This window comes from Hyperoodon ampullatus, assembly GCF_949752795.1.
Source record: "Hyperoodon ampullatus genome assembly, chromosome: X".
Lineage (NCBI taxonomy): Eukaryota > Metazoa > Chordata > Mammalia > Artiodactyla > Ziphiidae > Hyperoodon > Hyperoodon ampullatus.
The window spans coordinates 19919532-19934742 of record NC_136913.1 but is presented as its reverse complement, the minus strand read 5'-3'; the positions used below and the strand labels follow the sequence as shown (position 1 = coordinate 19934742).

The 15211-nt window shown below is 39.9% G+C and overlaps 1 protein-coding gene across 1 annotated transcript in view; it reads right to left on the bottom strand.

Moving 5' to 3' along the window:
• The window catches only part of PHEX (phosphate regulating endopeptidase X-linked), a gene marked incomplete at both ends in the record, with an annotated part of 202797 nt that overhangs the window by 22517 nt on the left and 165069 nt on the right, over positions 1-15211 (bottom strand). The window contains one exon of the mRNA XM_079727783.1: positions 3405-3459. Coding sequence (XP_079583909.1) covers positions 3405-3459 — 55 coding nt within the window. The remainder of the gene's footprint in view (positions 1-3404; positions 3460-15211) is intronic.

Sequence of the window (15211 nt, the reverse complement as noted above, 5' to 3'; positions counted from 1 at the left end):
GTGACTCAAGTAATGAAATTGAAACTGTGATTAAAAATCTTCCAACAAACAAAAGTCCAGGACCAGATGGCTTCACAGGTGAACTCTATCAAACATTTAGAGAAGAGCTAACACCCATCCTTCTCAAACTCTCCAAAAAACTGCAAAGGAAGGAACACTCCCAAACTCATTCTATGAGGCCACCATCACCCTGATACCAAAACCAGACAAAGATACTACAAAAAAAGAAAATTACAGACCAATATCACTGATGAATATAGATGCAAAAATCCTCAACAAAATACTAGCAAATAGAATCCAACAACACATTAAAAGGATCATACACCATGATCAAGTGGGATTTATCACAGGGATGAAAGGATTCTTCAATACAAGCAAATCAATGTGATACACCATATTAACAAACTGAAAAATAAAAACCATGTGATCATCTCAATAGATGCAGAAAAAGCTTTTGAAGAAATTCAACACCCATTTATGATAAAAACTCTCCAGAAAGCGAAAACAGAGGGAACCTACTTCAACATAATAAAGGTCATATACGACAAACGCACAGCAAACATCATTCTCAATGGTGAAGAACTGAAAGCATTTCCTCTAAGATCAGGAACAAGACAAGGATGTCCATTCTCACCACTATTATTCAACATAGTTCTGGAAGTGCTACCCACGGCAATCAGAGAAGAAAAAGAAATAAAAGGAATACAAATTGGAAAAGAAGAAGTAAAACTGTCACTGTTTGCAGATGACACGATACTATACATAGAGAATCCTAAAGATGCCACCAGAAAACTACTAGAGCTAACCAATGAATCTGGTAAAGTTGCAGGATACAAAATTAATGCACAGAAATCTCTTGCATCCCTATACACTAATGATGAAAAACCTGAAAGAGAAATTAAGGAAACACTCCCATTTACCACTGCAACAAAAAGAATAAAATACCTAGGAATAAACCTACCTAGGTAGACAAAAAACCTGTATGCAGAAAACTATAAGACACTGATGAAGGAAATTAAAGATGATACCAACAGATGGAGAGATATACCATGTTCTTGGATTGGAAGAATCAATATTGTGAAAATGACTATACTACCCAAAGCAATCTACAGATTCAATGCAATCCCTATCAAATTACCAATGACATTTTTTACAGAACTAGAACAAAAAACCTTAAAATCTGTATGGAGACACAAAAGACCCCAAATAGCCAAAGCAGTCTTGAGGGAAAAAAATGGAGCTGGAGGAATCAGACTCTCTGACTTCAGACTATACTACAAAGCTACAGTAACCAAGACAATATGGTACTGGCACAAAAACAGAAATATAGATCAATGGAACAGGATAGAAAGCCCAGAGATAAACCCACGCACCTATGGTCAACTCATCTATGACAAAGGAGGTGAGGATATACACTGGAGAAAAGACAGTCTCTTCAGTAAGTGGTGCTGGGAAAAATGGACAGCTACATGTAAAAGAATGAAATTAGAACACTCCTTAACACCATACACAAAAATAAACTCATAATGGGTTAAAGACCTAAATATAAGATTGGACACTATAAAACTCTTAGAGGAAAACATAGGAAGAACACTCTTTGACATAAATCACAAAGATCTTTTTTGATCCACCTCCTAGAGTAATGGAAATAAAAACAAAAATAAACAAATGGGACCTAATGAAACTTAAAAGCTTTTTCAAAGCAAAGGAAACCATAAAAAAGACGAAAAGACAACCCTCAGAATGGGAGAAAATATTTGCAAACGAATCAACGGACAAAGGATTAATCTCCAAAATATATAAACAGCTCATGCAGCTCAATATTAAAAAAACAAACAACCCAATCCAAAAATGGGCAGAAGACCTAAATAGACACTTCTCCAAAGAAGATATACAGATGGCCAAGAAGCACATGAAAAGCTGCTCAACATCACTAATTATTAGAGAAATGCAAATCAAAACTACAATGAGGTATCACCTCACACCAGTTAGAATGGGCATCATCAGAAAATCTACAAACAACAAATGTTGGAGAGGGTGTGGAGAAAACAGAACCCTCTTGCACTGCTCGTGGGAATGTAAATTGATACAGCCACTATGGAGAACAGTATGGAGGTTCCTTAAAAAACTAAAAATAGAGGGCTTCCCTGGTGGTGCAGTGGTTGGGAGTCCGCCTGCCGATACAGGGGACGCGGGTTCGTGCCCCGGTCCGGGAGGATCCCACGTGCTGTGGAGCGGCTGGGCCCGTGAGCCGTGGCCGCTGGGCCTGCGCGTCCGGAGCCTGTGCTCCGCGGCGGGAGAGGCCACAGGAGTGAGAGGCCCGCATACCGCAAAAAAAAAAAAAAAAAAAAAAAAAAAACTAAAAATAGAATTACCATATGACCCAGCAATCCCACTACTGGGCATATACCCAGAGAAAACCATAATTCAAAAAGACACATGCACCCCAATGTTCATTGCAGCACTATTTACAATAGCCAGATCATGGAAGCAACCTAAATGCCCATCGACAGATGAACGGATAAAGAAGATGTGGTACATATATACAATGGAATATTACTCAGCCATAAAAAGGAATGAAATTCGGTCATTTGTAGAGACATGGATGGATCTAGAGACTGTCATACAGAGTGAAGTAAGTCAGAAAGAGAAAAACAAATATCGTATATTAACGCATATATGTGGAACCTAGAAAAATGGTACAGATGAACCGGTTTGCAGGGCAGAAATAGAGACAAAGATGTAGAGAAGAAACGTATGGACACCAAGGGGGGAAAGTGGCCAGGGGGCGGTGGTGGTGTGATGAACTGGGAGATTGGGATTGACATATATACACTAATATGTATAAAATGGATAACTAATAAGAACCTGCTGTATAAAAAAATAAATAAAATAAAATTCAAAAAAAAAAAAAAGGAGGAGATGTGACTATGGATGAATGGTCAAAGAAATGCGACTTTGCTCGTTTGGAAGATGGAGGAATCACACTTGGACCAGCCAAACCAGACTCTATGCTATTCGAAAAGCAATTTTCTTTCCTTTTCTCACGCTGTTTCTTCCCCCTGGAATTGTATTGGACCCATCACCATCAACTCGAATCCTAACAATCCTTCAAGGTCCACATTTTTCTAGTATGAGTCAATGCATAAGTGAACAAATGCATAAAAAATGAAAGCTACCTGTGTATAGGTTGGCTTTCCTACCCAGTCATACACCCTGGCAACAAGAATCAGAAAACAAATACCTAACATGGCGAGAGTGAGGCCGACCCATGCCAGGTTCCATGCCTTCTTTTTGATGAACAACCTCTGGCTTTGTTTCTTTGACTTTATATTCTATGCTCTGCCAAAACATCATGTTCTTCGTTACTTGTCAGTAACTGGTTTCTTTATTAGTTTACTTACCGAGGATATTCTGTTCCCCAAAAGAAAGGCTTCTGGAGCTCTCCTGCTGGAAATCCTGGGAGAAAGACAAACAAACAAAATTGTAAGGGACATAGGGATTGATTTAACGATGAGTACCTAGTTCTAGCTTTGGCACTGAAGTTCCAAAGGCCCATCTTAAAGGTACTCCTCATGGAGCTGGGACCCCTCTAAGAGATCCAACTACCTCTAAGATGATATTAATTCAACTGAGTTTGAAATCAGTGCATTCCATCAGTTTCAAGGAAACTATTTTGCATGGATACACTATTGGCAGCGTCCAGGCTGCTGTGAACTGGGTTCCTTCGTAAACAGCACATGCAAGAGGCTTCCAGCTGTCTTGTGGCTTCCCCTGATACAGAAAGGGCCAGCTTCATGGGCACACAACCAATGCAGTCACACGGGGCCCCCGTGCAGAAGGACCCTGCAATGGAATTAATGCTCTGCTGTCACTGTATGAAATGCTTAATAAATTTATGTTTGAATGTGATTTTGGAAGTGGAGACCAAGGGGACAAGAAAGCGTGCGTGTGAGCAAAGCAGCCATGCAAAATATTCCTGTCCACGGTTCCTTTTATGCTCCATTTGCACGTAGCATCCAAGATGCTCCCTGGGAGCGCAGAACTCCAGTAGACCCACAATATGTACGAATTCAGCAAGACTCAAAACGAGTACAAGATAAGCATGTTACATCTAGGACTGAGTATGTGGGGGCTCTGACAGCCCTCTTGGGGATCTTTCTGTTGGAAGCAGAATTTGCTTTGATCACCAAAGGGCAGCAGTGGCATTCTAAGAAACACGAATGGCCAAGGAACTCTGTCATACTCTTTCTTACTCCTGTATTGGTCAACCACATATACCGAAATGATGACGTAGAAGGAAAGGGAAAACCAGAACAACCCATAGTTTATTTTCCTTTCAGTTCTTTCTTACTCATCAGTAAGCCAAAGGTAGAGAGTGTTGGTAGAATGTACATGTATATAAGAAATGAAGTAAAACCAACTGAGTTAGTTTTATGCAGTGTTTCCACTGTTCTGGCAAGAAGAAAATACATACCCATGTACAAGCTAGAAAATACAAACTACAATTTCATCAATTCCACATCTCAGTTAAAAGTTCTTATACCTGGGGACTTCCCTGGTGGCACAGTGCATAAGACTCCATGTTCCCAATGCAGGGGGCCTGGGTTCGATCCCTGGTCAGGGAACTAGATCTCACATGCATGCTGCAACTAAGAGTTCGCATGCCTCAACTAAGGAGGCTGCGTGCCACAACTAAGGAGCCCACATGCTGCAACTAAGGAGCTGGTGAGCCACAACTAAGGAGCCCTCGAGACACAACTAAGGAGCCCACCTACCACAACTAAGACCCAGAGCAACCAAATAAATAAATAAATAAATATTGTTTAAAGAAAAGTTCTTATACCTGTATTTGTTTTGGCATTGCACAATATAAAGATGAATGGTAAAATTACACTGATGATTTAAATTTTTAATTTTTCTTACAATTTACAGTGGTATTAAATAGCAAATAAAAAATACTGTGACAAGTCTAGAGAAAGAGAGGCTGTAGAAGACAGGACAAAGCTATATATTTTAGCCCCTTTACAGCACTTTTTCCTGCTTTCTGAAAAAGAGGTCCCCATATTTTCATTTTGTACTAAGCCCCACAAATTATGTAGCCGGCCCTGGGTGCAGATGAGTGGGAGAAATGCCTTGCTTTGCTTTGCCATTGCAACTCACCACTAAATTTTGTACCCTGGGGCTGATCCTAGAAGCTGCACTTACAAGTCATCACAACTGGGAATGCAAAGAATAGTAACAAAGAAAATGAGAGCGCGAGAGAGATACCTTCTGCAACATCCTTGCCTGCTCCAGAGCCACTGCTCAAAGCCCCTGGAGACTAAAAGCTCTTTTACGAGTTCAAATGTTTTATCTTCCCTCTCTCCCTCTCAACAATTTGTCTACCTCTCCTCCAAGACAGGACACTACGAGAAGTGAGGGTAGGAAAGCACATTCTTAATTTAGAAGTGAAATATTAATTCTGTGTAATTCATATACATATACTATTTATATTTTTTAAAATAATACCATAGTTTGAGATTCCAGGGTGCAAAAACCTAATTGTAAAACAGAGCTGGATCCAGCTAGTAGTCCTCTCTCTTCCTGCTGCTTTTACATAAAGGAAAATGCATCTGACTCTGGAGGGGCAACGTCATATTAATCTTCATAATTTCCACATTTTCTTAAATATCTTTGGCATCTTTACGTCAATATTCCATCATCTTTTTGGTGATTACTTTTAGTAAGTCATTCTGACTTGGATATATATATGCAAATATATATTACATATATATGCAAATCACAGTGTTTATATGAAAATTCTGTCTCACATAATATATCATCAAAAAGCAATGATATTTCCCAATAAGAACAATGATCATAGACCAATGTGACTTAATTATTAAATCATTATAGCTTTCCTGCTTGGTAATGTGCCCAGCTGGAAGCATTTATGTCCATTGCCAACCCCTTTACAGGAAAACATCTGACACCTGCACGAGCATCCTTTCTGCTGCTGTTGCTGTTAGAGGCCCCAGACTCGCAGACCGCAGCCATCACGCTCCCCTGATCAGCTGTATCTTTGCAGCTTGTCAGGGCCATGGAACCCAACACTGATCAACAGAAGAATCTGATGCCCTTAGGACCATTTTGCTGAAGTGAATGGATTAACTGTTTAAGCTGCATTTTTGGAGATGTCAACTGGCGAGAGTGATAGATCAAATCCCAACAGGGCTAACTCAATATCTTATCTCATAAAGCGAATGAGTTCTACTTAGCAAAGGTAGAAGTGAAAAATAATTAAATAAATGGAAAGGGAATTCTCTTTCTTTTCCTCTCCCTTTTTAATAGGCTTATCTTTTCTTGCATATCCATTTTATCTCCTCTTCTTCCCGTTTCAGCACTGCCTCACCACCTATTTCACACTTTTCAAGCTCCTTTTTCTATCAGTATATTTAGGGGAGACATTCCTCACAATGTAAGTGTGTGTGTGTATATATGTACACATACATATGAACATGAGAGATAGGAGAGAGGGAAGGAGAGGGAGGAAAGAGAAATTTAACTATCGGACTGGCAAAAATTCATAAATTTAATAATACGTAATACTGGCCAGGGTGTACGAAGCATGTTGGTGGGAATATAAATTCTTGCAAGCATTTTGGAAAGCAATTTAGTCATCTCTCAATGCTTTAAATGCCATTTTAAAAAATTAGTAACTGCATGCTGATAAGGAAAAGGCTCTAAGAGATATTATTAAGCAAAAAAAATATTAAGTGTAAATACAGCATTCTGTCATGTATGAGTCCTTTTATGTGTACTACATGTGTAAATGTATGCATAGGTATATAGAGTCAGGTCTGCTATAACGCTTGTATTGAAAAGGTAAATTTGTTCCAACATGATTGAAGTATCAGGGAAAAGACTGGAACATAACTCCAATTTCACATTTTCTTATGCACAATTTTGTCCATGAGAAATGCTAGATGAAAGCAGAAAATTGCACCCAAATGAACTGAGCTGCTTAAGAGTACACAAAATGCACACATCCCAACATGGACCAGCTACCTCTGTCCCCCATGTGTTAGAAGCCCTACCCATCCACATCTGGTGTTAAAACTTTTCAGATAAACCTCCTTCCACCGCTACACAGTAACTCACAAGCTGCAAGCTCTCCAATGCCAACTTCCCCAAGCAAACTTCAGGTCTTTTTTTTAAGGGAAAGCACCATATTTACTGTAGCATTTATGTATTTACCCATTTAACATGTGTAAAACCGTGCTATCATTTTTATTAGGCTCCTAGCTTTTGTTTTCACGTGTCACTGATAGTTTTTGATTGTTGTGCCCCAACCCCATTTGTCCCATAAGCCTTGTGGCTTTTACTGCACAGTTTTGCATAGTGCAGTGATGTTTAGGACCACATGTCACATTATAGCAGAACTGACTACGTATGTCCACATCTATGTGTATATGTACACATATATATTCCCACCAGCGGTTCTCAAATTTTGTCATGCATCAGAATCACCTGGAGGACTTACTGAAACACAGATTGCTGGGCCTCACCCTCAGACTTTCTGAGTCAGTAGGTCCAGAGAGGTGGCTAGGAATTTGCATCACTAACAAGTTCCCCTGTGATGTGATGCTGATGGTCTGGGAACCACACTTCAAGAACCACGGCCCAATCACTAGCTGTCATGCACTGTGGTGCCATGGCTAAATATGTTTATTGCTGCATTGCTGTAACTGAGAAAAGTGTGCAACAACTTAGATGTTCAACAGGAGGGGAATGAGTTAATGACGGTATAACCACATTATGGACTGCTGTGCAGCAAATGAAAAGAAAGAGGCAGGTCTCCATATTCTAGCATGGGGAACTCTCGAAGAAATGCTGTTGGAATAAAGCAAGGCACAGATATAGATATATAAATGCCATTTATATATTTAAGATAACTATCCTATCAGTTTGAGTATATGTATGAAAATTCACAGAAAAGGTCTGTAAAATACATACCAAAGTGGTCATAGTGGTTACTTGGAGATAAATGGGATTTGGGGTGGTGGGTGGTTAAAGGGGCTTTGGACATAAATGTAATGTTTTAAATATTGATTAATCAAAGGTAATCAACTTGTATAATTAAAATGAACTCTTTTAGGGACTTCCCTGGTGGTCCAGTGGTTAAGAATCCGTCTTCCAATGCAGGGGACGCGGGTCTGATCCCTGGTCGGGAAACTAAGATCCCACATGCCGCGGGGCAACTAAGCCCGCGCGCCACAACTACTGAGCCCGTGCACTCTGGAGGCCGTGCGCCACAAGTAGAGAGAAGCCCGTGCGCCGCAAGTAGAGAGAAGCCCGTGCGCCGCAACAAAGAAAGATCCCGCATGCCGCAACGAAGACCCAACACAGCCAAAAATAAATCAATAAATATTTAAAAAAATAAAATGAACGCTCTTAGAGATAAACAGGTGTGTGTATTGCAGAAATTTCTCCTAAAGGTTATCCCAAAACAGTTTATAGTTAACTAAGCTTACATAGTAGTTTTTTGCTCATACATTTGTCAACACCAGCAAATTCCTATTTCAAGCAAAACTACAGACTGTGGTTAAATAATTCCAAACACTAAAATTCTGACAAAAGAAAATATTGGTATCTATATGTTGTAACAATCTCACTATTTGGTAGCAAAAAATTCTCTTTCTCAAATCTGTATGTAGGAAAATCACAAGGCCTGCTTTAGACTTTCTACTTGGGTCAGCCTTTTGTTTTTACTGGCGTTTCTCATAACTCTATCAATGAATAATGACTAACCTAGCTGGAATCTTAGCAAAATGGTGACCATAGAGTGCTTTTGTTTAGGACACAACTGCCAAACAACTGATCACATTCAGTGGGTCAGGTTCAACTAGTCGGTCTTTAAAGTCATAAAGTTATATCCTAACTGTAGCTGTATCTTTCCAGGAAAAGTTAAATGCCTCAGTGTGTCTGGGTTTCAGTGTCCATTTTACTAGTGTAAAATCACATTAATTAGGTTTTTTAGTATAGACAAATATAGAGAAAAAAACCAAAATTAGCCCATTGTCCCACAGCTCAGACCTAAGAAAACAAACATATATCCTCAGGGATAGAGAGTTCAAACTGTATGGAGAGATGGGAAAAAAATTAATAATTTCCCTTTTTTCCCACCCCTCTCCCCGCAGCCCAGAACTTCCCACTACTATGTACAAAATTAGCTTCAGATATTTACTCAAATGTCACCTCCTTCTCATTAAGGCCTTCCCTAGTGCTTTTTAAAGATGGAAAGTATTATTCTACCCCCTTTTCTTGCTTTATATCTCATCATAATACCACCATCTATGATACTCTAAATTTTACTTATCCTTTATAAAGTATTGTCTGTCTTTCCCCAACTGGAATGCAAGCTCCATAACAAAAGGACTTTTATTTTTACCTTTCTCTCACTGCAATATCTCCAAAACAATGCCTGGCACGTGGTAAGCACCCAATAAATATTTGTTGAGTGAATGGAATCTGCACTTTGTGAAACTCTAAACGGTGACTGGGGTTAAACATTACCTATAACTATGAGTGCGTGTTAGCCAAAGTCTAAAACATTACACGACACTATTAGTACTACCAATGTGCTACTTCTTGAAGTTTCCATATTCAATACCAGAATGGGGCTATGTTCCATTATTCAAGTTCTGGTTTTCCTTTACCTTCTAGATTAGGTACTCTGTTGGTTCCATTCCCTTACAATCATGGCCGAGCTAGTGCGGTTTTGAAGTTTGCACATTTTTTTCAATAAACTCTTAATCAGAATGCAAATATTAACAAGATGAAAAGCTCTGCCCAGCTCCATGCAAATTCCATCACCCTATGTCCTCTTAGCCCTCCGTACAACCAAGGAATAAAAGTAGGATATTTTTGGGCTTCCCTGGTGGCACAGTGGTTGGGAGTCCGCCTGCCGTTGCAGAGGACACGGGTTCGTGCCCCGGTCCGGGAAGATCCCACATGCCACGGAGCGGCTGGGCCCGTGAGCCATGGCCGCTGAGCCTGCGCGTCCGGAGCCTGTGCTCCGCAACAGGAGAGGCCACAACAGTGAGAGGCCCGTGTACTGCAAAAAAAAAAAAAAAAAAAAAAAAAAAAAAAAAAAAAAAAGTAGTATATTTTCCCTTTTATGGTTTTATGGCATATGCTACAAAGAGAAAATCACACAAAATACTGATTTAGATCAGAGTCCTTTGGTCCTAACAATACTGAATGAAGATCATCTCATTTCCCTACATTCTTTGTATGCTTTCACATAATTGCCACATTAATTTTAAGTTCCATATCCATAAGTGTATGGTTCAAGAAAGTTATCATGTGGCAAGTATTTTGAAAGCATTTTCTTCCAACGTTTTGTTACTTGTAAGTTTTGGGTTTTGTTTTTTATATAGTGCCACTTACAAATGGTGATTTTTGTCCCCTGCATCGGCAGGTGGACTCTTAACCACTGCGCCACCAGGGAAGCCCACAAATGGTGATTATTTTAAGACAACTGTAGTCAGACTGGAAACATGCTGTTTCCGTGTTTGGTCAGATTTAACAAGATGGGAGGCCTCCAACTTTCAATACCAGTCTTCAAAACCCAGAGCACCTGCTTCTTCCCTTTCTCTCCATCAAACTTTTGAAAATTTACTAATACCCTCCATATCCAAGGGTGGAATTCAATCCTCAGTTGGTTGAACCTTCGGATGAAACCTGTAGATATGGAGGGCCAACTGTATGGTGCAAGGCAACTCAAACTCCATCTAAATTTGGGAGCAGTTCACTCTTAAATTCAGTCTCTCTTTTGACTCCTTTCAAGGAAGTAGCATTATTTGAATTTGTTCAGTTAGGATCTCTCCAGCGGCCTCGGGGGCAGAAGTGGCACAGCCAGGGGCCAATGACAAAGTAAATTCAGTCCAAAAGAAGTTGACAGGGGGGAGGTTCTAAAGGAGAATCCAGTGGGCTTGAGAATGTGTAGGCCAATGTGCACACTCAACTGTTTAATTAAATCTGTTTCCATATTTGCTGTAGGTGCTTTCCCCAGAGAGGTACTTGGGTTTTCCATTGAGTGTGTATCACTATGGGTGTTTGTGATACTTTTATTGAGGGGCTGACTGTATCAATACATTGTATTATATTATTAGTCTTGTCAAATAACAGAATGTTTGGTCTTTTGCATGGATTTATTGGTGTATTAATGTGACTTTATTCTAGTACATGCCATGACAGTTATTTTCAAAAGCGTTAAGTATATGCTTATATTACTGAACTAATCCATGTACCAGTCTACATTCCAAGGCTTACTGCTGATGTACCATCTTAGCAACATTATTATACTTCTTGGTGAGATTCACTTGTAGTTAATTCTGCTGACTTGTTTATTTTACTTGTCCTGCCCAATAGCTCCAAGTTCTATAGTTCACTAAGTGAACATAGTTTATGACCCTAATTTTGGAGATGTTAATATATTTAAATACCATCATAAAAACTACTGGGAGAAGTTTGGTTTGGTTATGATGATGCAACTTCCATAAATAATCAGTGACCACTAACATTTACTGAGCACCTATGATGTTCCAAGCCACACAGGTAAGTTTTGAACATACAAACGTCCTCAGAGAACCTACAATCCAGTGAGGGGGAAAGGACGTAACTAGAAAAAAAATTCCATTTTGCAAAGTCTAAACAGGAAGGTGAACTGATACCAAAGCTCTCTAAAAGTGTATTTTTAATTGAAATGTCTTTTAAAGTCAGTAAAGAAATACTGGATACATGGGAGTAGATGCATAGGCGTGTTTTGGGAAAGGGGTTACCTGTACATATGTGTGCGCTAATGGGTAAAAAATTTGTAAGATCAGTAGGGTCCAGAGTTTTCAACAGGCCCCCAGTTATTTTGGTGCCTCCTAGTTGAGACCCACTGGCTTAGATCAGAATAAGGATTCTCAACCCCAACTGTACATTAGAATCCCTCCGGGAAGTTTTTAAAATATACCCATGTCCAAGCCCCTGCCCCAGACCTATCAAGTCACAGTGTCTGGGATGGAGCCCTGAGCAGCAGTATGTTTTCAAAGTTCCCCAGATGATTCTAATATGCAAACAAGTTCAGAAATCTTGGTTTAAGAAAAGTGATGTATATAAATCAGCCCTCCTGTCTCATTCTCCTCTCTTCACTGCTCCTCAACACTGTGCTTGTAACATATGACTAGATATTTTTATTATAATTTTGCAGACTATTCTTTCAAAACTGAAATTTTACACGGCTTATAAATTATGATTGTACAAAAGGACAAAAACAGTTTTAATTGCAACTGCTTTGGAAAATCCAGGATGAATGCTCACTCTAAGAGAGAATGAGTGTTACATCTTATTCAGGATTAGTTCTTATAATCAGATAAGCCGGATACCATTCTTCTAGAATCTAGGGGGCCATCAGTAGGGACATGGAAATTGCTGCAATTACAAAGCACTTTTCGTTATGTTTTTTGCTGTAAAGGGATTTCATTGTCATCTCACTGCTAAGATTAATAGTGGCTTTTTTTTCAATTTGGCATCTTGCAGTAATTTGGTAAATGCCAACCCTCCCCTTTCCAGAAAATATCAAGTTCTAACAGCTGTGACTCATGTCAAGGGATCCAGCAAGATGCCCTGGCCATCTGCTGGCTTCCTGCAGGTAACCTCCTGCCACCATATCTATCAGCCTAGAACTGACAAGCTGAAAGCAGCTTCTAAAATCTGCCCTCCATCTTGAAATCTTCTCTTCTGGCTCTTCTATTCTTTTCCTGCCAGAATTACCTCGAGGCTGCAACAAAGAGAACCCCTTCTTCTTTACCAGCATAACCAACCATCCCTGTCTGCCCAGGCCTGAAGGGGCTCCTGGGATGTGGAGCTTTCAGTGCTAAAATTGGGACAGTCCCAGGCAAACCAGGACAAGTTAGCCTCCTTACCTTTACCCAACCAAGTTTGACCTCTTTTGCCTTTGAACTGCAATTTTATAGCTCAGCAGTTCTCGAATTTCAGCATCTAGTGGAGGTTTGATGGTTAAAATCTTCTTAAAACATAAATTGCTGGGCGCACCCCCAGAGTTTCTGATTTGGTAGGTCAGGGATGGGACCAGGTCAAGCCCTTTTATCACAGGTGATGCTGATGCTGCTGATCCAGGGGCCACACTTTGAAAACCACTATGCAACTCAGTATCTCATACTCTACTCACGTACCAACAAGTCCTTTCATGCACACAACTGCTGTCCTAGGTATTCAAAACTGACACTAGAGGAAGTGATGTTCAGTCCAGGCCTGGGAAAACAGCAGATGCTCAACAAATGCCTGTGTGGGGTCAGTGAGCCATATCTGGGGGTGAGATAATGGTCTCAAGAATGAAAATGTGACTAACATTTTCCCTTTATCAATTAGACCAAAAAAAAAAAAAAAAAAAAGAAAAGAAAAGAAAAAAACTGAGTCTCTTTATTCATCTCCTCCAACAGTACCTTTTCGATGCCTAACAGTATCTTCTACGGTGGTAAAAGAAAACCATCTCATCTATTGTTAGTGAAAATATAAAGTGGTACCATTTTTCTCAAGAGAAGTAGGATAATATATATTTTTAAATCTCTTAAATTGAGCATACCATTTGACTCAGCAATTCCTCCACATCTAGGAATCTACCCTAAAGAACAGTCTCAGATTTGCACAGAGACTTAGCCGCAAAACTCATCACAGAGTTTTGGGCTTTTTTAAACAATAGTGGAACAGCCTTAATGTCTTTCGGTAGGAAATTAAAGAAATTAAGGTGCTTTTATTTGGTGGAATACTCTGCATGGTAACTTAGAAGAATATGTAACAAATGAAAAAAAATACTTGTTACAACTTTCAGTGGGAAAAAACAGTTTAACTGGACGAATCCATAGTTAATTTCAATTTTTAAGTATGTAGATAAACATAAGTTTGAGAGAGATTCAACAAAATTATTAACTGTAGCTATTTTTAAATTATCATTAACTTAAAAAATATTTTTAGCTTATCTAAAATTTTCTAGATTTTCCACAACAAATGTGAACTACTTTTGCAATAAGGGTCAAAGACAATTGATTTTTTTCAAGGGAGGACAAGTGAGACTGTGACCTTCAAGACCAATTAGTGAGACTCTTCCCTGACTCCCTGGCCATGGCTCTTTTCCAGCTTCCTGATGCTCTCCTCACTCGGGCTCACAGCCAGGTCACTCCCAGTGTGTGTCCCACTCACCCCCCACCTCTTGAATCAAACTGACCCTGAAAGCCATTCTGTGCTTTCTGCTACCAGCCCTGCAGTGAACCTGCCCAGTCCTCTGTCTGGAAACACCATGTGTCCTGCCCCAGGAGAGTGTTTTCACAAGTGCACAGCAGGTGGTAAATGCGTCCCTCCAGGCATCGGTCCTGGGACTCAACAGTTACAGGAATGCCATGAGATTGCAGGGCTTCCCACTTAAAGGCAGCTTGTCCCTCGGTGGCACTACCCAGAATGTCATTCTCAGCCACCTCCTTGGTCAGGCCTCAGAGACATGGGGCTGTTTTAGGATGTCCAGAGTCCTTGACTAGACCATGACAAGAACATCTGAAAATAGTTGTAGCAGGTGTCCCAGAACCTTGCTAAGTGCATCATGTGGCAATTCTGTAAACTATTTGAACTTTGCTCATGACTTAACTTCAACTCACTTAACAAAATTTTTTTTAAATTTCAGAGTAAATTTTGTGAAGGAAAACGTTTTGGGAGAGTAGCTCAAAATATTCTTGTTAAGGTAGCTTATGAAATCTCTCAAATAACGTCCCCACCCCATCGGAATCCAAGGATGGATGGAGATCACGGTCATAGCCAAAGGGCTTGCAGAGAACAGCACTCTTAGAGATGGCAATAATCAACTGCTGCTTGATGCGACAGTCCTTTAAGACATGAAATCAGCACGACCTGGAGACCACCTGACCTTCTGATCCTCATCCCCTGGCTGTCCCCACATCCTATAATATCTTGTTTCCATACCAAACAAACAATCCCCCACCACATGGGTGAGGGCAGAATATAATGATTACTCTAACATACAATTACACCATGCTTTCAACTTTTTCACAGTGTGTTCACATGAATCATTTCATGTAATTCTCACATTTCTTATCTGGCATTGAACAGTATAGGCTGAAGACCTAGAGCACGTAATCAGAGAAGCTGA